The following is a 23,614-nucleotide window of genomic DNA, read 5'->3' as shown; positions in this document are numbered from 1 at the left end:
GTAAGAGCACAAGATACAGTTAATACTTAATAGGTTAATCTTCAAAGGTATTCACTCCCCACTTGCAGGGATGTCTGCAGCCACTGCCCTTTTTGCCTTTGCAGTCCTTTGTACATCATGCACCTGAAAAGCAATAGACTTTTAAGCTCCAGTGTTTGATTTTACATGGTGGATCAAACTGTGTTTACAAGGGGAAAATTCAATTATGAGAAATATGACAAGGAAGACATTATTTCAAATATATTCAGCCTGCTTGTAAGGCATCTCAGGTGCTTTCATGGATCAAAAACAGGCATTAGTGCTGTTCTGCACATTCATGGCAAGAATGCAGAATTCATACTGTTGTAACAAAAATAACATTCTCGTTCTTCCAATTTTGGGAACAGAGGACTCAGATTTAGATGTGTTTTCACAGAATACTTTATCATAAGGTGAACAGCTGCACTCAGAAGAAACAGTTTCTAAAGGGTACAAAAACAACTGGTGAAGAATTCTGCAGTGGCTGAAAGAACATATATTTAATATTCCTTACATTTTGTGGGCTAGTCCATTTAATCAAAATACTATTCTGAGAAGAAGATACTGTATATACAACTGTTTGGTGGAGATGGTATAAGGAAGTAAAAGGATAGTAGGTAAGTTGGTCAGTTCTTACACACAGATACAAATCTGACACTGGTTTGGGATACTGTTCCAAACCAACGTCCCAGGGCAACTACCTCAAATATAGCTACTTTTGAGCTAAAGACCCATGATGACCAAAGAAATGGCTCAGGGAGAAACCATTAGAAATTTAACATTATTTCTTATAATAACTAAGATTTATTATCATGTTGTATGTGCTAAGAGACTATTATTACGATGACCACTATTTAGGTAATTTATACTACCTTCATTTCATTTCAATCTGATCTTTTTACTATAGTTTTTACTATTCCTCATTCACTCCTTGCCATCTAATTCTCCTCTTTCTGATAAAATAGGTTATAGCCCATGAAAGCTTATACTATACTAAATTTGTCAGTTTTTAAGGTACTCCAACATGCTGTTTGCTTTGCACCCAGAAGAGCACCTTTGGATCAAGCCCATTGTCATATGGCACAGTTTTCTTGTGAGAACTCATCAACACTTTTATAAACAAGCTAGCAATAAACTGTTTTTAAAAATCAACACATTTCTCTCCTGAATCTATTACTCATGGCTTGTCTGAGCTTCATATAGCATTGTTCAAAACACACCTACATACAAGTCAAACTTTATTTAAAACTAGATGGTAAAATTGCTAAAATCACAATAATAAAAACATAAGAACTGTAGCCAGACTGAAAGTTCAGGTTTAGCTGTTTGAACTTTTATGAGAAAAAATTAGCATGCCTATTCTAAAAGGCAGTGTGTGAAAAACTACTTTACATTTTATACAGATTAGAACACATGAAATGTAGTAGTGATTTTCTATTTGCATCTGTCAATGAATTAGGCCACAGAGAAGTTCCAGAGGTCATTTTCATGTATTTTCAGCTCCAACAATCTCTGCAAAAAGAAAACAAAACAGTAACTATTCACCAACAATACAAAATACACCTTTATACTGGAAACAGTTTGACCAAAGATGTTTGTAAAGTATAGTCAACAAAGATATATATGATCAGACCATATGACTTTGTTATTCTCATTGTGAAGATGAAGTTTATTGTTACCCACAATTAATACATATCAAAGTATATTTCCACCAAAGTGAGTAAGTAGTATTTTGGCGTTTTGTCAAAAATAGCTCATTAAATTCAGTAATAGCAGAAAACAAAATGGACTATCAATGTGCAAAACTCATCTATTTAGAACAGAATGTTCTGGAAATTCTGGAAAGTTCCATTCTCTTTCCTGACCATCCTGACCCTCCTCCCAGACATGCTGTTTAGGGATGGTTCAAAGGCTTCCAGAAGTAAATTCTTTAAACTGGCAGCATTTTGCAGTGCTGAACTGCTTCTAGTTTGGAAACTATCAAGTACCCCTAGGAATAGGAAGGCCCAGAGTGGGAATGGAACATTCCAGAGTCCTCTAGACCAATTAGTTTTGTACATTTCTAAAAAGGACAGGAGATGCTCAACTAAATTTCACCTCTGTTAACTAGTTCACAACCATAGCAAGATAAAAATGTAAATGTTCTCTGACTTGAGCTTGATTCTTGGTCATTTCACTATACAGTCTTCCTGGGCAATGATTCAAGAATGGTTTGCTGTTGCCTTCTTCTGGGAAGTTTCTTTCACTTCCGATCTTGTGTGCAGCTCTGGGGTATCCTGATGATTTTCCACTCAAGTATTAACAAGTTCAACCTCCCCTCCCCCAGTTTTTTTAGGATAGCTATGGTCACCAAACTACTATATAAATCTTTTATTTCAGCTAATAAGCCAAAATGTTTTAAGTCTGAATGTAGAGCAAAATTAAAAATGTTTATCCACGTTTCTAGAGTCTACAACCTGCACAAAGGAAACTAATTGTGCCAGCATGAGTAGGAGAAGCATAACTAAAGTAATCAAAGATTCTCACCAGGTTCCTTCAACATTTGAGGATCTCCTACCAATTCCTCACCCTGCCTTTCTGCTTCAGCTAGAATTTCTTCAGTGATACTATTTGTCTGAGACTCTGCCATCATTTTTTTCATTAGTTCTTCCTGAAAATGGATCAAAAGAGTAATTCTCATGATTTACTAGTCTTGTCCACTTGTTCAGCACCATACTCTTAAAAATAAACCTTTTTGCTTGGTACATTTCTTAGTATAACATTTACCTCTGAGTAGACTGCAAGTTTAAGTGGTATGTCTTCAAGTTTTACAAAGTCATCTTCATCAGATTTCTGACTCACATTTCCAGAACCAGTTTCCTATTAAGAGAGTATTTTCAATTTAACTATTTACTATTTATGTGTAAGATTTATAACCTGTCTTTCTTCCAAGAGCTCAAGGAGGAGCTCCTAGCATTCTTCCAGTTCTATAAATTCAGTTAAATAATTATTTATTGACCACTTTCTTGTTTTGTACAGAAATAATCTTTCAGTAGAACCAATGTAACTAAACTAAACTAAACTAAACTAAACTAAACTAAACTAAACTAAACTAAACTAAACTAAACTAAACTAAACTAAACTAAACTAAACTAAACAACTGAGGTCTAAAAGAAGCATTATAGGTAGATAGTTCTCCAACTACGTATTCTTGAGGCTCATATCAGGTTATATTTAAAAGACAAAGCACTACATACATATTCATTAACCAATACAGGAGATTCTGTATCAGGACTGCCAACTACAGAGCTTTCAGGTGTTCCTGATGATGATTTTGCACCTCCACATATTGCATCTATAGCTTGGTTTTCATTTTCTTGTAGTGAAGAGTTTGTTTTTTCTGTGGCTAATATAATGCTGGCATTAAAATCTTCAGCAACTCTAACAGCTAAGGATTGTTTTTCTTCTGTAAGATTAAGATACTGAGGCACAATAGCAGGTATATTTTGGTCATCTGAAAAATAAACAATATTTGATTATGTTGCTTGCAAAGACTAGGGTTTTATAGCAGTTTACACAAAAAACAACAGTTAAGGAATATAGAAAACATTTCAAAAGGTGAAATGAAAAGATACGTATCTTTTGTATAAACGATCATGCTAAATCATGATACCCAGTTACATATCTCCATCCCGGGTGAAGTAAGTGATGCGGTCTCCACCCTTTCCAGGTGCCTGGGGGCTGTGGGGGCCTGGATGGGGAACAACAGGCTTCAACTGAACCCTGGTAAGACAGAGTGGCTGTGGATTGATGGCTCCTCGGGTTCCAGGAAGTTGTCATCTTTGGTTCTGGATGGGGTGGCACTGCCCCATTCGGAACCAGTGTGGAACCTGGGGGTCCTCCTGGACTCGCGACTCCTGCTCAAAGAGCAGGTGGCAGCCGCAGCCAGGAGGACCTTTGCACATCTTCGGGTGGTGCTCCAGCTACGCCCATTCCTGGACCGAGATGCCCTCCGAACAGTCACTCATGCCCTTGTCATCTCCCATATAGACTACTGCAATGCGCTCTACATGGGGCTACCCTTGAAAAGTATTCGGAAGCTTCAGCTGGTCCAGAATGCTGCCTCACAGACAGTTATTGGGGCTGTAAAATCAGCTCATGTGACACCACTGTTAAGCGATCTGCATTGGGTACCAGTTTGCTTCCGGGTCCAATTCAAGGTGTTGGTTATCACCTTTAAAGCCCTACATGGCATGGGACCAGGGTACCTGAGGGACTGTCTCGTCCCCATAACATCGACCCATCCCACCAGGTCAGGCAGGGAAGGCATGCTATGGACCCCATCAGCAAAGGAATTTCATCTAGTGGGGTCCAGGAGGCGAGCCTTCTCTGCAGTGGCGCCTGCCCTTTGGAACATCTTGCCCCCCGAGTTAGACAGATTTCCTCACTCTCGGACTTCCGGAAGAAACTTAAGACATGGTTCTGCCGCCTTGCTTGGGAGGGGGAGAGAGAGAGCTCCACCTGGGGATGGCTGGTGCCATAGTACCCCTTAGTGATCCATCTCCACTTGGATTTCATGTTTGCTTTTATGTATATTTTAATGTAATTTTTATCTGGCTATGTTTTAATGCTATTTATTGTAAACTGCCCAGAGTCCCCCATTGGGGGAGATGGGAGGTGATATAAATTTAATTAATAATAATAATAATAAATTGTTTAAAACTGTTCTATTTGTAACTCAAAAACAAGATATGTTGACTTGAGTAACACATTGTGTCATTATGTCAATTAGTTATATCCTGAATCCAGACTGTACTAAGAATTACACTACAAATGTGTTATAAAATAATAGACTTTGAACAATAAGCAACAATATCTAAACAACTTCTATAGCATAGCAGATGTTTGTTTGTTTGTGGCCAGGTAGTTATTAATGCCAAATGTTCTAAGCACAAATAATGGGATAATAATCCAAAATCAACCTGTTTTGTCCATCTCTTTCTCTTGCCCTCCTTCCACAACTTAATGAATTTTCTTTTATCTATCTTACTAGTTTTAAAGCAGCCAAAGTAAATGTAGATCTCGTTAATGTTACTTATATTTTCAAGTCTAAAAGCCTGAAGTGCCAAACTTCAAAAAAGCAGGATACACCTAATAAGCTCTGAAGTTAGAGGTCTTCCCATGCCATGTAATAAACTTTGTGTTCTGTTTAATAAGCATAAAGTATTCATAAAATAAAAACTGAGGAGTAGCAGCTATAAAAAAAAGGTGAAAGGTCCCCTGTACAAGCACTGAGTCATGTCTGACCCTTTGGGGGGGACACCACTTTCGCAATGTTTTCTTGGCAGACTATAGCGGGGTACATCGACTTTTATTTAGCTTCCTCGGCATAACTGACATAAGAAAAAGCAATTACTTTTCACGATGCATTTCTGTACTTAATATACAGAATACATCTTTCTAATTATCAAAACACTTGTGAATTAATCCCAGCCCAGCCCAAACCAAGAATCATCCAATTGCACAAAAGTTGCAGATGCCTCCTCTCCTGTCCCCACCATTTCCCCTAAGAACAAAAAAATGCCATGCAAATACATTTTTCTATATTCATTTTACCTTTAATATTTACAGGCTCTTGTTCAGAAGATACAGTTTGACACACATTTGGATTCTCTGATTTGGACTGTGAAATCTGTGACAAAATAAGTTAATTTATCATTTTGACATTAATTATTTAGTATTAATTAAAGCTCCAATCTTTTCTGAAGCATATGTAAAATCCTTAACTTTCAGAATAAAATTCAGTATTGATATTAATTTTCTGCTTTAGCTAGTTTAGTAAGCAGGAATATTCATTCATTTACATCCTTTGTTTCTAATGTATTATATTATTACTGATTAATAATACCCATCAAACTTCCAGTCTTCCAATCTGAAAAGCTACTGTATTCTTAGCAAATTTAAATTTCAGAGTTTTACCACCAGTGCATAGGTCTAGATCTTCTAAACAATTATGTTAATAGATCTTTCCAAATAATGAAGACCTATCCAGCACTGACACTACTCATACACTCATTCTCTCGATACCTGTTCTTCTTCATTTTCAGCTATAGCTTCATTAGTTGCCTGGAGGGAAGTCTGAATATCCACAGGTCCTTCTTCAAATTCATCTATTTCTTCATCTTCATTTTCATCTTCTCCACTTCCATAATTAGTTAGAGCCTGGGTTTCTGCTTTAGACAAGCCTAGAGTGAGTGAAATAATACTTTAAAAGGTAAAATAGAATACGATGGTTAAATGAATACATACAGTCAAAAATGTTAAAAACCATGGGTTAGTTCTTTCCCCCAATCTGGGTTCAGCATAGTCTGAAGGGAAACTGTACATTCTGAAGTTCTCTGGAATGGTCTGTTCCCAGTTTAAATTCTGAACATCCCAAATGTTCTGTTTCAAAATAAACTATCAAGAAACATTAACAGTGGAGATGGGAATGTCTTGGACTTAAGAAGTACAAAGTCAAAGACTACTTTAAAGCATAGAACTGACTACTTGATTCTTTAGATTCTTTAAAAATATTCCACTTATAAAAGACAGTATTATTATAACAACTGTAATTATGGAAAATATTTTAGATACTGAATATTGAGTAAGGCTAAAGCTGTGTATCATAAATGGGTATCTAACAGAGTAATTTTATGTTTATTTAACAATCCAGAATGTGCAGTACAGCATACTCCCAGGTAAGTATGGACTGGATTGAAGCCTTACTGCAGTATGATCTCAGAATTGAATATGAGTGTATTTCATTTCCTGCTGGAGATATAGGAGTGAAAAAATGCTGTGGGAACAGTTGTTTTTACACATGTAATCAACTTTAGAATGTAAGAATAGCCCTGTTAAAATCAGGCTCAAGTGCTATCTTAATCCAGCATTTTGTTTCTTATAGTGGCCAATCAGATGCCTCTGAAGTGCTTGCAAGCAGGAGACCAGAAATACAATTCTCCCAATACTCATCCCCTACAATGAATGAATGAATGAATGAATGAATGAATGAATGAGTAACTTTATTGATTAGTCAAATGACCATATCAGAAAGTTGGGCATCAGCCACTATAAAACAGCTAAAAACAGTAAAATTAACTAGAATATACTATGTTGAAATAAAATATGACAAAATACGGTAAGATAAAATAGAGATAAAATTGTAAGATAAAAATGCAGGATGTGATAAAATACAGAAACAGCGTGAGTTTAAATGAATTTGTCACCTTTACATGCCACCCCAATGCGTTCTATAAATTGCATTCTCAGTTGGACAGCCCTAACTAGAAACTTAACAGTTCTATTGATCACATACGTATTTGTCCCCTGGAGGAAGTAACACAGTCTTTTGTTACGATCCCAGTATGTGGTTCTGTCAATTAACGTCTGGAGGTGCTGAGCCCTTGCTGGGGCATAGAGTTGGCAGTTAAGTAGGACATGTGCAATGTCTTCTACTTCCGGTGCTCCACAAACACATGCCCTCTCAAGGTAAGGCACTTGGTGAAATCGTCCGTATTTGACCATAGAATCTAACTGCTCAAATCTTGCTCTAGTAAGAGCTATCCTATGGTATTGCATCAGACCCATTGTCAGGTACTTTTCTATTTGAAAGGACAGTTTATTCTTGGCCAGCCATTTCAACGAACTAGTGTGTGCAAGTGGCTCAATGTCTGTTTGGGCGTTAACATCCAAGACTCTTTGTTTGAATATTGCCTTGGCCTGGTCTCCGGCTGAAAGTAAGTATTGTGATGAAAAGCTGAGGAATGCGATAGTTTGGAGGAGTTGGTTGATCCATGTGGAGGGTTGAGATGTGCCCATCTGTTCTTCAAGGCACATTTTTGGTAGTCTATCATGTTCCATTGGGAGAATCCTCCACCAGTAGTTGAAGACTTTGGTTACTGATAGACTGTAAATGGAATGGGTGCCTGTTTCAGCTTTTACTGCTGCTGCAGGTGTATTCCTGTCAGTCCCCAGAATAGTACTTAAGCGTGCTTGATTTTGTTCAAGTAAGGAGGCCTTTGATAGGCCCCACAATTTGGCACCATATGTTAGCACAGGTACAACTTTTGCCTTATGGACCTTCAGAATGGAGAGCAGAGATCAAGGGTGGTTGTAGCTGAGTAGTTTAATTAGCGTTTTAGAACTTGCCGTGGCCTTTGCAGAACTTTGCTTGTAATGATTAGCCCAAGGCCCTGTATCTGTAAAAACCACCCCAAGATATGAAAAAGAATCTATTTGTTTTATAGGCTCCCCATCCAAGTGCCAATTGTATTTGGCCCGTCTTTTCCCAAAAACCACCACTTTGGATTTGGACTTGTTAATGTTTAAGAAGTTTGCAGCGCAGTAAGCACCAAATTTCCCCATTAATCTTCTCAGGCCTACTTGGGAATGTGCCATCAAAACCATGTCATCTGCATACAAGAGGATACTGATATGTCCGTTGAGGATCTTTGGCATGTGGACATCCGTAGAATGGAGAAATCCTGGGATGTCATTAACGTAGAGATTAAACAGCATCGGGGCCAAGATACATCCTTGTCTGACACCTTTATGAGTGGGTATGCTCTGTGTAAGAGAGCCATTGACTTGGGTACAGACTTTCAAGTGTGTATTTGTGTAGAGGGCCTTTATCAAGTATAAAAGTCTGGGTTCCATGTTTAACTTGGCCAGCTTTTTCCGTAAGATATCTCTATTTATGGAATCAAATGTTGCGCTAAGATCAATGACATACTCATCCCCTACAATTGGTATACAGAGGCATGCTAACCCTGTTCAAAGAGAACACTGCGGCAGAGGTAACCTAATAACCCTATCTTCCATGAATTTATCTATTCCCTGTTAAATCCACCTGTCAATGATCATCACTTTTGTGTCAATGAATTCCACAGGTTATTTATATGTTGTGAAGAAGTGTTTTCCTATCAGCTTGATTCAATAGCTCTTGATCTTACTCTCTTTAGAGAGGCCTCTCCATTTTCTCCATGCTATACCTGATTTTATGCAACTCAGTTATAAGAATGTGGCAAAACTCAACAATTTGGAACAGAATGTTTTGGAAAACTCTGGAATGCTCCATTTCAGAATTGATTCATTTTGTACAGCTCTACTGAATCACAACTTTAGTTTGGATTAGTACCTATCTTATTTCAGCTTAAACATAATTCTGATTCAGGTAGTATAACAATCTGACTGCTGCATTTAACAACTGGATTGGACAAAAATGTGAACAGATTTATCCATAACAAGCTAGTATCAGAAGATAGAGTAAGTGATCTTGAAATAAAATTTTAATTTCATTCCACTAATGTAGATGCTTCATTACATGAAACTATAATCAAAACAATTAAAGTTGCTTACTTATGGAGACTGGATGATTTTCACTTTCTTCTTCTTGGTCAGAAGGATCTGATCTTGTAGTGGCTGGAATTTCTCTGCTGAATATTGCAGATTCATGAACTTGCTTAATAGTTTCAGTTTCATCTTTGTCCTAGAAGTAAACAGAATTGTGATATAGAGTAAAAGAGTTACACTTCATTTTATTTTATTGATTTTCTATCCTGCCTTTATTATTTTTTACAAATAACTCAACCTAATACTCCTTCCTCCTCCTATTTTCCCCACAACAACCACCATGGGAGGTGAGTTGGGCTGAGAGAGAGTGACTGGCCCAAAGTCACCCAGCTGGCTTTCATGGCTAAGGCATGACTTATTTTAGTGACAAAAACAAGAATAAACCTATAATGTCCATTCTATAAATACTAAAGAATTTTGCTCAAACTCTATCATTCCGGCAGATACAATTTAAAAATTCACTAAGGCAGCCCAAGGGGGGAAAACTTGTGCAGAGTATGGAATGTGAAAACTCTTTTATGTGGAAAAGAACCTGTTCAGCAACTACTATGCCTTGCCTATGAAACTCCAAGAGATATCTAGTTGACTGCTGCTCAAAAAGAATTTAGTTTGATTTTTCTGGCCACTCTCACCATTAAAAAAATAAATCAATAAAAACCAGAACAAAAGCCAGTTTCCTCTTACTGTACATCACCCACTGCCCTTACTTAGAACAACCTCCTAAGAAGCACAATACCTATCTATCTGTCTATCTACCTACCTACCTACTCTGATAATTTGCAATAAATATAAACAAGTTCACTTAGCTTTAAAAATTAATACAGTATTTTTCAGAAGTGATAAAATGCCTTTAGCTACAAAGCCTGCTAAAAAACGGAAATACAGGACATATTCCCCACATTGTTTTAAATAAAACCTTACTTTGTCTTCATCAATATCTTCAGCAGATGAACATACTCCTCCTTCAAGTGATCTTTTTACCTAATAAACAGAAATTTGAAAAAATATTGGCTTCTGTTCAAACTAAGTATCAGTAACCAGATAAGATGGAGATTATAAGAGAGATGTAAACGAATTCTGAGCCTGAGAAAAACTATGAAACATATATTCATTCTGCTGTAATTTTCAGCTGGTACCAAGAAAAGTATTAAGGTATTGTTTAGCTAGATATTTTTATTAATTAATTAATTTATTTGGCAGCTTGCCCTATCAGAACTGGCAGTTAGATTGGCTTGACACTTTCTATGAAGACTCCTGCATGACAAGAGATATACAATGAACGGTTAAATCCCTTCACCACTTACAAATATAAAGGTCAGACGATCTAAATCCTGTTGTAATGCTAGCATCTTCAAGCCCCTTGTTTTATTTTTATCTTGTGTCCAAACTGAAAGCAGAATGAAAGCTCAATTCTTTACTTAGCAATAACTAAGTAAAAAAAAAAGGAACAAAGAAACATTCTATTCTCCTATTCTCCAAATAATATTCTAACAGACTGAAGAACTGAAATTTAAAGTACAAAGAACTTGGTCATAAATAATAGGATGTGATCCTATTGTAACATGCTAAAAGAAACCTGCATGGTAGGACTCTGATGTTCTGTTCGATATTACAAGAAAAAAAAATTCCTGCACTAGGTCTTAAAAGTTAGTCTTCAAGCAATAAAGTAGTCCTGCTTGTCATAAGACATATCCTTACTACAAGCACTCCCGATGATATCTGCAGTCTTTACTAGTGACAAAGGAAATAAAATACATGACCTTCCTGTAAAATTCATGAACGTTGATTTCCAAAGCATGAATATGTGTCAGGCCTAGCCCAAGAACAACACAGAATCCAGCCAACTTCAGTTCTTCATTTGCATACACCATATAGACAGAATCTTGCCAGACTAAACCTATGTTACTCTAACCTAAAGGGAAATAACCTGGGAGGTTCTAGGGTGGGGCTACTCTGAATCTCTTTGTCTTCCCACATCCCATCTCCGGACTATGTTTTCTCTTATCTCACTCCCCTCCTTGGAATGTGCTCCCTCCTTCCTGCGAACCAGCTGCATTACTATAGTCCATCACATCACCTCCCCCTTCACAGACACATTCCATCACAATATGTTTGTTCTGATTATTGCTTAAAGAACCAAAAATATCTTTTGTTATGGAGAATGTGAAGCATGGTTTAATTTTGAAGCTGAGTTGTTTTCTAAGCTGATCAGAAATGCTCAAATTGGTGCCCTTCATAAATTTTGATTAAAATTCCCATCATTCCCAGCTACTATGTCCAGTGTTTGGAGATGATGGGAGCTACAGATGGAAACACTTAAGAAACCAACAACTGGGGAAAGTTGAATTCCTCAGAACTGAGTCTCATTTGACTTGATGAAGAATATTGACAGGAAGAGAATGCATAGTAAACTAGTCAACTTAAAATTAAAATTTAACAGAATTTGAAATACATTAACATAACTAATATATTTACATTATAAGTAACACAATTTTATATTAACTTGTTTAGTATAAGATTGTGCCATTCTACCTACTTCTATTTTTGGTTTACATTTTTGCTTTACTGTTAAACTGTTGTTGTCCAAGTCTTGCATGAGTTTAAAAAAGGCTAATTCGTTGAACAAGACTTCAGAAATCTCCACAAGAAGGTCCTCCCCACAATCCTTTAATTTTTTACCAGCAAATTTTGCCAGTGAATCCTGTCAAAAGAAAGAAAAAAGGTTTAATATATCTATTTTGTTTAACTGTCATCATTTTTCCTCTCCTGATTATACTCAGGGTGGCTGATACAGCATTATTCAACTTCACCTTCATAAATTACCATTATTAGCTGAAAGGCTTGGCTAAGATCATTGAATCTATTTATGGGTAAGCAAGGCTCTAAGGCACTTACCATTTCTAAGATTCTAAAGCATAAACAGACAGGGCTTTGGATTAAGTTCTCCCCCATGTAACTCCTGTGACAGATACCATTTTTTCAGACATATTCTGATTGTATGTTTCTTGTTTGATTATGAAATCAGTTTAGTGTGCCAACTTCTACAGCAAAAATAGAAGGCATAAATAACAAATATTCCTGAAGAAGCTCTATTAAAAGAAATGAGAGCTGCATCACAATTGTTACAACCCTTTCTCTTTGAATCAACATGTTGTTGTTGTTTATTCGTTTAGTCGCTTCCGACTCTTCGTGACTTCATGGACCAGCCCATGCCAGAGCTTCCTGTCGGTCGTCAACACCCCCAGCTCCCCCAGGGACAAGTCCGAATCAACATAAAACAGTACAAAGAGAATTTGTAACCACTGATGTAACATTTCAAATGATATATTAAAAGCAACGTTCATTAAAATATTTGTTTTATCATGCTGTAAAGATGAGCAGATTTAAGTCTCACCATTCACAAATCAGATAAATGCTACAGGTTGCACTTTCCATACTTAAAACTGAGCTGCTAGATTATTCAAGCTCTTTTTCATATTAATTTTTCAAGGTTAATAACGAGATTACATAATGCTCAACTTTGGTTCAGTAGGTTAGGCTCTATGCAAACAGGTTTACTGAAGTGGCAAAACCAGCTGTCACCACTGGTAGAAGCATTCACATCAAAGAATACAGGTAAAATACTATTTTCAAAGCTTTACCAGCACAGTAGTGGTTGTGAAAATAATCTTTCAGACTTAAGGAGCCCACAAATTGTATACTTGCCTGCAAAATGCTACCAAGTTGTTTATGAAATATCTTGACAAATTCTTTGCTCTCATCATTTTGTTGAGTAAGGGTTAGGACCATACGTTTCACAGCAGTCAAGAGCTGGGAAGTACATATTTCATCCATGTGTTCCTAGCAAGAGTTGAGATTACTTTTTTATTTAAAGCAAGGATGTATATATGAGAAAAGTCACTTATTTTACATAACCTTATAATTTACATATAAATAGCAATAAGAAGAAGATTAGACCTCAGTCAATCAGATGTTCCTTTAAAGAATACAGAACATGAGGTAATATCCTAATTTTGGGCAAGAAATACTTTTACTTTGAACATAGGACAAGTAAAGGACTATCTTCTCTACAGAGAGAATCAGCTGCTTTTTAAGAAAAATACAAGCTACAAGTTTCATAAGAGCAAATTCTTATTTTCTAACTGGTAGTTACTGAAATGAGCATTATAATACCTTCAGAAAGGGGATAACTTCTTTCATAATTGCTTTAATTTGTCGATCAAGCTGCTGGGTATCTATTCGAGGACAAGGAATACTAGGTACTTCAGTAGGCTGTGGTGCTGAATGGCTTTCAACTGCATCTGAAGCTTTAAAAAAATATGCCAACATTAATGGTATTTCTCCCCGCAAAAATATAATTTCAATATAAGTAACAATTTTTGGATTTTTGATTATATAAACGCTTCTATGTTTTGGTAGGTAAGCATATTGAACAATAAAAACTTCAATATAACAAGTGTATAGTCACTTTTTACACAAATTATGTACAGAAAATACCAAAACATCTACATTCAAAAATCAATGCTAGTATGGTAGATAATACCCTACGACATGTAACAAATTAATACCTTCCAATTTAGAAGAAGGAACACTCTGGAGATTACTACAGCAACCATCCTCGGAGTCAAGGTTACCCTCTGTGGCTATTTTCATCCGTTCATATTCTCTCATTCGAGCCAATGCTTGATCTAAATGAATCACAGTGTTGCCTATATGTTGGCAACAAAACCACTTAAAACAGATCTTTTAGGCACTGAAAATTAAATATTATCAGGTGTAAATTAAACATAATTTTATTTATTTTTGGTTTTATTGTAAACCACCCATAGTTGATATTTGAGTGAGATGGGCAGTGATGAAATTCGAAATATAAAATAAATAAATAAATAAAACTGCAAAAAGAGGGACCATGATTATTTCTTAAGTATACCTGCCATGGATAAACCATTATTAGGTTAATTAGAACTTAACAATTTAATGCATGAAGAAACTAATATTTTGGAGACTTATAATACTTTGCGGCTAATGACTAAAGAGAAGGAAAACATATTTTGCTTTATATATTAATAGCGCTATGTTCCTTAATGTGTAACGATGGGTGCAAATTCCTAGTCATTTTGTTAAGTATAAAATACGTTTAGTTTTCATAAAGCCATGGTATTGCTCTACAGTATATCCTATAACCAAACTGCTCTGGATTTTCCTTGTTTAACTATTCGAGAAATAGAATGTGATGGCAATCACAGTTCTTTTCTTTTTTAAATCAAAAATGTGTGTATGTTAAGACTCAAAGAGAAATTCAAGTCTTACAAAGGGACAACCTGTTCCCAAATAGATTTTAATGTGTCTAGTCACTTCCCCAGCCCATACCTAGATTGTTTTGGTCATGGACCTAAGTATAACAAGTACAGGTGGCCCTCATTTAACAACCACCCATTCAGCAACCATTTGAACTCGCAACAGTATTGAACAAGTGGTAGTTACATCTGGTCCTTGAAGTTCCCACCAGCACAGTGCCCCCGCGTCACGATTGTGATTAGGGCGCTTGGCAACCCGCCCAGATTTCCAACCGTTGCAGCATCCTGCAGTCACATGATCGCAATTTGTGACCTTTCCTGCCAGCTTCCTACAAGCAAAGGCAATGCAGAAGTTGGCAGGAAGTCAGAAGTTGTGATTATGTGAGATCCTCGCTTAATGATGGTAATCAGGGACTGCCAGAACTGCCATCGTTAAGTGGCACAGTCATGTGATGTCACATTTTACGCCCACATCACTTAGCGACAGAAATTCCGGTCCCAGTTACGGTAGTTAACAAAGGACTACCTGTATTCCAGTGTCAATCAATTGCAAACATTTGTAACTACAAATGCCAAGTGTATGCTTACCAAGATCATCAGTAGCGAATGGTTCAAAATTTGAAGATGTAGATCTAGTACTGCCATTGTCTCTATCATTTTGCTCAGATTCTCTACAAGGACCTTGGTCAAAATTCTTTGCAAATGTCTCCTTAAAAAAAAATACAACACAAAAAACTAGCAATGCTTTCCCACAATCAGCCATCTTCTTTCTTTCATTTTTATACATTACTATTCAGGAATTTTAAGGAAGATTATTTTAAAGCAGACTTCTCAAACTTGATCCCCTGCAGGTATACCAAGTTGTTAGCTGGGAATTATAGGAATTGAAGTGAAATGCATATGCACAGATTGGGGAAGATAATACATGTTTTTAGATAAGACAAAGCCTTCAGCCTCCTGCATAAACTGAACCCACACATATATACTGTATGGAAGGGATAGAAATGGAAGAGCGGTATACACTCACCCACCAAAGAACTGCTAATAGATTGAAATATGAGACCGTAACTGCTCCAGGCTATGCTCTTCTGGGGATGATTCAGCACCATAAATCCTCTGAACTGGAAGCTGCTTTGCTTCTAAACAGATGTACTTCATTTGGAGTGCCATGTCTGCAATACTTTAAACTGCTTCCAGTTCAAAAGATTTACTTCCAGAAAGCACCAGACTCCTATGAGAATGGTATGGTCCAGAGGACATCTGGCATGGTCTGACGCAGGACAGAATATTCCCAAACTGTCCAGAGCTTTCATTTCACAAATCAGTGACTTCTGCATATCCTTAGGACACCTGGTAAATGTCCTGCTATTTCTGTGCCAAAAGCAACTTTATTTCTAGGAAGTAACAATTCTCACTTTAAAAAGAATTCTTAAGTATTGGACAAGTAAACTCAAGCTATAATAATGCAAAGGCAAAATATTAAATCCATTTAGAATGGAATCAGTATGTAATAAGAAAAAAGCATATGGCGGTTTAAACCTTCCTGTGATTTTTTAAAAAGATAGATTTTATTAATCTATTAGAATAATACAGATCAAAGGCTACAGTAGGAACAAAAGATGTTAAGAGAGTTGAGGAAAGAATTAGATGGCTTGAGGTTAATTCAAGCTTAACCAATCAATGTGTTTTTACAGGACCTCCACAGTTCAAGTTTTACGGGGGATTTATCTATATTTTACACAAAACTTGACTCGGCTCTTTGCACTTATACAATACGTAACTTACAATCCAAATCTAAGTATTCAATGGGCAGCTTTAGGTATTATCACAGCTAACCGACAATGAGTTTTCATCCTAAAATCTAAAAAACGTATTAAGAGGCAAAGTTAACCTTAAAATATCCCCAAGGTTTACATAACTCTTACATCATCAGTGGTTGCAAGGCTTTCACTGGGAGTAAGCTCTGAATTTGATCCTATCCATGCAGTTGAGTTCAGTTGCTTTGGACATTCTCCTTTTGTATTATCTTCAGCTGCGTGTCTGGTTGCTATGTCCTGTATAATGCAATAGTTTTTGTTAGAAATATATTGGGAAAAAAATAACAAAAGAAAACCTCAAATCATGTTTTTCTAAGTACCTGTAAAGCATACAATGCTCTTTGTCTCAAATAATCTGTATTTAGCATCTGGAGTTCATGGAAAAGTTCAATTAGAAAATGAGGGCGAGATTCATTTTGAGATATCAAAGTAGCTACTTCAGAATAAATGGTATCTCGTAAAGCTTCAAACATAGAAAGATCACTGCCTGTTTCTGCAGAAAGATAAATAAATACCATCATTATGTTGATACTGATTTTCTATTAGAACAAAAGCTTTGAAGAGAATAAATAGTATGAATATGGTACAGTCACACCTCCAGAAAAAGGTAAGTTCTTCAGCTCATGTATGAAAGGAAAGGGAGATATTCCTGTTCAGTGGTTAACTCTCTGCAGGATGCTACTCTACAGTTCCCTGATATTGGTGAGACAGTTACTAAAAATATGAAAAGTCCTTACATGTGAAGGGAATACTGAGCATTCCAACTGTGATCCAAGTTATTTTGTATTTAATTTACATTTCTAAAACAAATCAATTTCTGCATATCTAACTTTGCAGAGTTAAAATCTGCAGAAAAAGTCATACCATTATAGATACTGAAGATTAACCATAATTAGATACATCCTCCCATCCACCTGTGAATCTTATTTTAAACACAGAATTAAGTTTCAGTAACGAATCCCCTATTTAATATTGAAATCCCAACTGCTTGCAGAAATTTATATGTTTAATATAAAACACAGTGATTTTGCGATCAGGGTGATATTCTAGCTTAGGGTCAATGTTCTGAATTCCAAATATTAATGCCTTAAATCTAATTTATTTCCAAATGTCCCTTAAACATTTTTGCCCCTTATCCTGCTATCAAGTCATTTTTATTTATTAAGTACAAATGTGTGAATTTCCAAAATGGTAGCATATTAATATATTATAACACATATCATCTATCACCTGTAAACTACATCTGAGACCCAAATTATTCCTGATGTTTATGGGCCTAACCAGTTTGCTTCACTGTCCGGGTCATGGCTCTGATGACGTAGGCAGCTATATATGAAATTTTATGCCATAATGTATTTATTAATATTTTAAAATGTCAAATCGTTTATTTTATTTGCCCTTGAATTCTGGTAAGTGCAATTTTACAGACATCCAATGATGAATGTTGGTAACTACAATTCTCCCTTTTAAGCATTAATTCATTTAAGTCCTTCATTTTTTAAATAATAAAAACTCTTCTTCTATTCCACCTGACCCATAAGCTGTATTTTCTTGCAGCTAAGACTTACTTTCAGAGACTATTGGGCACCAACTGTCATTTGCCAGCAGACACATCACTGAAAATCTCAGTTCAGCATGAACAACATATTAAGGTCTATAGCCCTCTTGCACAGGATGTCTGGATTTTAAGAAGCTTACCTAGTCAAGTTGTCTTAAGATATAATAATCTTAATAATTATAAATAAAGTTTATAATAATCCAATAGGCTTATATTTTTCTGGAAGTTACTACCCACTCATGGTTGATGTTTCAATTACAGCTCAAGAAAGAATACAAAAAATAGTTTTCCATATTACATGCTGCCTATCTCAAGAAACAGCTTCAAATACCAGATATACTGATAAACGTAGCTTAGTTTCCAGTATAAAATATACTACTTATATCCTGACATAAAAGTCTTTAATTTAATATCTGCAGGATCTGCTTGTGACTTTTTAACAATAATATCTACTCAAGTGAGCAAGTAGATAAAAACCTTTCAGTAGTATGTAGAAATCATCTGAAGTAACGAAAGGCGCACTTAACAATTAGGTAAGCTGAGAAAAATTTAGAAGAGATTAAAAAATGAAGGCAAGTAAGTTTAGAAGCTAAGCAGCTAATGCATTACCTGGTGCTTGTATGCATGCATTTCTGTTAGACTGCTGCAGTATTCTCCTAGCATGTGCTGCAGGAAAGGTGCGGGTGGGAAGGACAGACAGTGATAAACACAAAAATGTGTATCAGAAATAAAGGTAAGGCCTAGTGAAATGATGGGAGAATGTCTACTTAGTAACAGAAATGATTTTTAAAAAAAAAAATCCCCAGGGTGCCCTTTTCTTTCCAGGAAAGAGGAAAAAAAGAGTATAAGATTAAAAAGGGATCTTTCAAGTAAATGCATTATTTTGCAATAGTGTCCATATACAATTCTGGTTGAAACAAGAATTTACAACCAAACTGTTGGCAAATAAAGTAAAAGTAATATATAATACTTGAATATAATTTCAACACTAAGTTAATCTCCCATAATTTCAAAGACCCCCAAAAAAGAAGGAACAGATAAACACTTCTTCCCAATTGGTAAAAAGATAAACCGGCCCTAAACCATAGTTTGTATTATGAGAACGAACCAGTCTTTAGCCCCTTGGGTCACACACTTGTTCTCCCTCCTCTTCCATGGTAGCTGTAAGATTAGACACTTCTGCTTTGGATTTATAGGTGTTTAATGAATTACTCAAGCTATAAACTATAGTAAAGATAAAAAACATTTGGGGGGGTTGGGGAAAAGCCCTCATAAACGATACTTTACTGTCACTGGAATTAAGGTATGTCTCTATTTCTTCCAAATCCTGAATAACAAAGGAGATTGATGTAGCCTAAATATGCGGCTGAATAAAAGAGGAAGTGTTGTAATGCGAAACCCAACTGAAAAGCTACAACAAGATTTGCTGCTTTCTAGTGCTGCAGAAATCCTGTACTGTTTCTATTACTCCATAAATCAGATGAGAAAAGGGGATACGGAAAGGAGTAGAGTCTAGTGACTGACTAGTCTCCTTTGCAATCACTGGGAATGATACATTCTGCCATGATGAGGATATCAAAAACTTTTGTTAGCTTGAAGAGAACTCTAAAGTGAGACACGATAACAGTCTTTCATTATCTGAAGGATGGTCTCAAGAAAGAAGGTATAGATTTATTCTCCATAATTCCTGAGGTAGGACAAGAACCAGTGGGTGGAAGCTTTATAAAGAAAAATCCAAGCTTGAAATAAGGAAGAATTTCCTGGTGGAGGGACCTATTAAGCAGTGGAACACTCTGCCCTCTGGAGTTTTGAGAGCTCCATCACTGGAGATTTTCAAGCAAAGGTTAGACAGCCATTTTCCTGGGTTGGTATGAGTTATTTCTTTGGAAATGGGCAAGAGACAAATTGGATAGTCTCCCTTCCCTCATAATCCTGTAATGCACCTACAAATTTCACTCCATTCTACTGAAAAACAGCTTTCAGTATGTCTTTCTCTAGTTGAAGAATAGTTTTTCCTAAAGCACCAAATTAGGCACTAAGCCAAATCCTGCAATCTGTTCAAACTCCATGTTAAAATCAACCACAGTTTCTTTGGATTCAGACAACACAGCAAACTGAAGTAAATCAAAAACAAAAGCAAAGGGCTCTGAGGTCTGTGAGCAAAGGAGGAAGACTGGGCTCGCTCTTGTAATGTTAAACAATGGTTTTACATAGGGATATACAACTTCAGACCCCAGAGGTACATGCAGTCCCTCAAAACCTCTGGAGCCCCTCCACAGTTGCCAATAAACCATAAATAAATAACAGTAGAAAGCATATTACTAAATTTAATTAATCTAACTTGAATGAAATTTGAACTGAAGCCAAATCAAATACATCTAGGTTTTGTCCTAGCCCCAGATACTTTTTGGAGTGTGGCCATGCAGGCTTTGTTCTAACACTGCCAGTTTATTGTTAAGTCTGAGTGTGCCCACCATAATATTATACATGTATACCAAATATGTTTAGAATTGCAAATGAATAATAGTTTTTTACTCTTCAAAGTGAAGCCATTATTTATGGAGCAGAGCAGTTAAAGTCAAACCTGATCAGAATGTGGTCTTCTTTCAATAGGTTTGAGCCCCAGTTAAGGACACAGACTAAAGAACCTTATTTTGACTGTGTCCATATAATCCTTGAAAATACTTCACTAAGGGTTGGAAGACCCTGCTAAATCTTAAGTGAGGGGGAAGACTGATCTCTGCAAAGTGAGCAACACCACTATCCAGGTGCTTCTGCCTGATTTTGGAATGCCCCCTCCACCCCACTCCACAGTCTAGTCTATTCAGCAAAATTCCCAATCCTTAGTGAAGCATATTTACAAGAAGAGAAATGAGGTCTGTCAGTCCCATTACACATTCTTAACTGCAGATCTAACACACAAACACACACACATACATATGGAGATGGAAATATACAATGCACTTTTTCAAATAGTTTCCAAATAGTTTCCAAAATTAAATTACTTGATTTTGGAAACTTGTTGCTAGCTCTTGATTTTTTTTTCGCTTTTAATAGTTATCATTTATTTTAAAAAACTAATAAATGTACCAACTGCACATACAGTACATTATTAACATGATAATGACAATATAATCTATCTGTAAATTTTTAAGATGAAAATTTCAGTTTTAAATATGCTTACCTGCATCCATTTGTCATTATATTTAAAAGGATCTTAATAGAATGCAAATGAATTTAGGACTGAGATAAAAAATTCCATACATTTTTTCACAATAGCATTTTATATCTATGTACCTCCTTCAGTGGGCATTCTGCTAAACAATTCACAATTACATGCGTTATATAACAAAAGGTTTAAAGTCCAATTCCTTTTACGCAGACATGAACAACACATGAATCAATTCGTTTCAGAAGCATATAATTTAAATATTTTTAAAAGAAGTACCTGAAGACATTTCTGATGATCTACTATATTTAATTATTTTCTCTAATTGTTCCCGATTCTTTTTACTAAACACTTTTGCTTGAACAAGTTCTTCTTTCCGAGTTGGAGTTCTACTCCTGTTGCTCTTGTAAGGCTCACATGTACTAGAAACACTGGCACTTTCAAAACCTTTAAATAAAAAGATTCTATTTTTACAACTTACTGTAATTCTCCAAAGCTATAAAGTGTCTATCACAATGTCAGTGTTATTAATATAGCTTTATAGATTCTACTTATAAATTGAATCAACCAATTTAAACAAAAATGATTTGGATTAAGTTAACAAAAAATTGAGCCAGAAGCCATCACAACTAATTTAACCAACCACTTTACAAGACAGTGTTATCTCAGAAAGTTAGGCATTAAAAACAGAGAGAAGTCTATAAGCATTGGCTACAACTTTTTTGCACTGGAAATGTAAAATTTGCCAACAGGGCATTCACTCATATAATATGAGCTTGTCCGACAATCATACTTTAATATCCCTTAGTTTATTCATAAATATAATTTATATGATGTGAGTATTCTTTTGAATAATATAGCAAAAATGGTATTTATTACTATTTGAAGTATTATGGATTTATCAGGTATAAGAGACAGCAAAAAAAAAAAGATTGGTCTTCAATGTTGGGAAGTATAATCCTAGTTTTATAATCTCAGATCACTCATGTGCATGTTTAATTTGTTCATTAATTCCATAAATTCCAACAACTTTGACAGTCATGCCCCAAATTAGCAGGCCACAAAATCTCAATTATTATTGTATGCGAATGATGTTGAACTACTGGCTGAAGGTTCGGTTCTTCCTCTTGGGACTACTCCCATTAACAATCCTATTAACACTTCTCCAAAATAAAAATGACATCAAATTTCAGGCAGAAGTAAATACCCTGTCACAGATAAATGGAACTTGGGTGACAAAGGGCTTTTGGGTAATCGCCAACTACCTCTCTTCACGGACATCCCCCAAACTCAGGAAAACGTTTTTGGGGGCAAGGCATAATATTTTGCCTTTGGCGTTATTATGCCTTGCCCCCCAAAAAGTTACAGTAGTTACTGTAAAATCCCATTTGAGAAACGCATTTGCCAGTTCTGAGGGAGAAATGGCAGATTGAAGACGGCTTTGCTTTTTGCAGAGCTGATGGCTGCAGCGGATAAGGGGAGTCAGTGAAGAGTTCGGCTCTTCGGAACCCTCTCTGGATCAAAGAGAGGATTGGATAGCCCACACATACTTTGTACAGAAGGTCCCTGAGTAGAAATTGCTCAACTGCGATCTCCAGCAGGTTGAGCGCTCTGGAAGTTGAGGGGAGAAGTATCCTGCCAAAGCCCGGTTCAGAGCCTTCAAAGGGACACTAGATTTGCTTTCACTTCCTCTCTTAATTACCATCAGATACTATCTATTAAAGTTGCCTTGGAAATTAGGAACCTTCCAAAGGACAAGTTCCCACACACCAGGAGAATTTACTTCTATCCTTGATGTAAGATTTTTCTAAGTTTAAAGATTACAGGGAATAACTGACTTTTGAAAACAACAAATAAAGTTTAGAATTGGCTTTGAATAGCTATAGTGCCAGAAGGATTTGTAACAAGTTTTTTTTATGGACTGTTTAAAATTTTATAGAAAACACCCAGTACTTTAAGATTTTGATATTAACTGTGAGAATTCTCTCCTGGGAAACTCCTGCCAGTGAAAAATAAATATATGATAAGAGTGGACTTTGAAGCTTAGCTAGAGGGAACCAGAAAGAGGACGATACCTTTTAACAATGGAGCAGCATTGTCTTACTTTAAACAGAATTAAGTCTGTTTGCAAACAATACACTCAGGACTTACTTTCAAAAATATCTGCTACTACAAAAATGGAATTAACAGAGGCTAAAGAAGAACAGATGGTACCAGATAAAACTGAAACGGAGGCAGTTTTGGATGTGGATTTGAAGCAGAATTACAAAAGTGATATGGAAGAAGATGCTGTGGTTTTGAAAATCGATTCAGTATTTGATGTGGAAAAAGATGTAAAAATGGAGAATCAAAGGAAAGAGAACATACAAATAACAAATCAGAA

The 23,614-nt window shown here is 36.0% G+C and overlaps 1 protein-coding gene across 9 annotated transcripts in view; it reads right to left on the bottom strand.

Annotated features, from left to right (window-relative positions):
• Positions 1-404: 404 nt before the first annotated feature.
• The window catches only part of PCM1 (pericentriolar material 1), a 57,626-nt gene continuing 34,416 nt past the window's right edge, over positions 405-23,614 (bottom strand). For 5 of the 9 annotated variants that reach the window (XM_063310494.1, XM_063310492.1, XM_063310497.1 and 2 more), the window contains 17 exons: positions 21,511-21,678; positions 18,672-18,728; positions 16,825-16,997; positions 16,613-16,741; positions 15,276-15,396; positions 13,959-14,099; positions 13,564-13,697; positions 13,096-13,230; positions 11,927-12,091; positions 10,312-10,371; positions 9,397-9,526; positions 6,085-6,242; positions 5,614-5,689; positions 3,255-3,511; positions 2,785-2,877; positions 2,545-2,668; positions 405-1,530 (listed from right to left, as the gene is read on the bottom strand). In XM_063310494.1, the coding sequence (XP_063166564.1) occupies positions 1,505-1,530; positions 2,545-2,668; positions 2,785-2,877; positions 3,255-3,511; positions 5,614-5,689; positions 6,085-6,242; positions 9,397-9,526; positions 10,312-10,371; positions 11,927-12,091; positions 13,096-13,230; positions 13,564-13,697; positions 13,959-14,099; positions 15,276-15,396; positions 16,613-16,741; positions 16,825-16,997; positions 18,672-18,728; positions 21,511-21,678 (2,147 nt within the window). In that variant the 3' untranslated portion in view covers positions 405-1,504. The remainder of the gene's footprint in view (positions 1,531-2,544; positions 2,669-2,784; positions 2,878-3,254; positions 3,512-5,613; positions 5,690-6,084; positions 6,243-9,396; positions 9,527-10,311; positions 10,372-11,926; positions 12,092-13,095; positions 13,231-13,563; positions 13,698-13,958; positions 14,100-15,275; positions 15,397-16,612; positions 16,742-16,824; positions 16,998-18,671; positions 18,729-21,510; positions 21,679-23,614) is intronic. The other 4 variants (XM_063310496.1, XM_063310499.1, XM_063310501.1 and 1 more) reach the window with 2 other exon arrangements.

The sequence above is a fragment of the Candoia aspera genome, chromosome 8, assembly GCF_035149785.1.
Source record: "Candoia aspera isolate rCanAsp1 chromosome 8, rCanAsp1.hap2, whole genome shotgun sequence".
Lineage (NCBI taxonomy): Eukaryota > Metazoa > Chordata > Lepidosauria > Squamata > Boidae > Candoia > Candoia aspera.
This window is presented reverse-complemented; position numbering and strand designations above follow the sequence as displayed.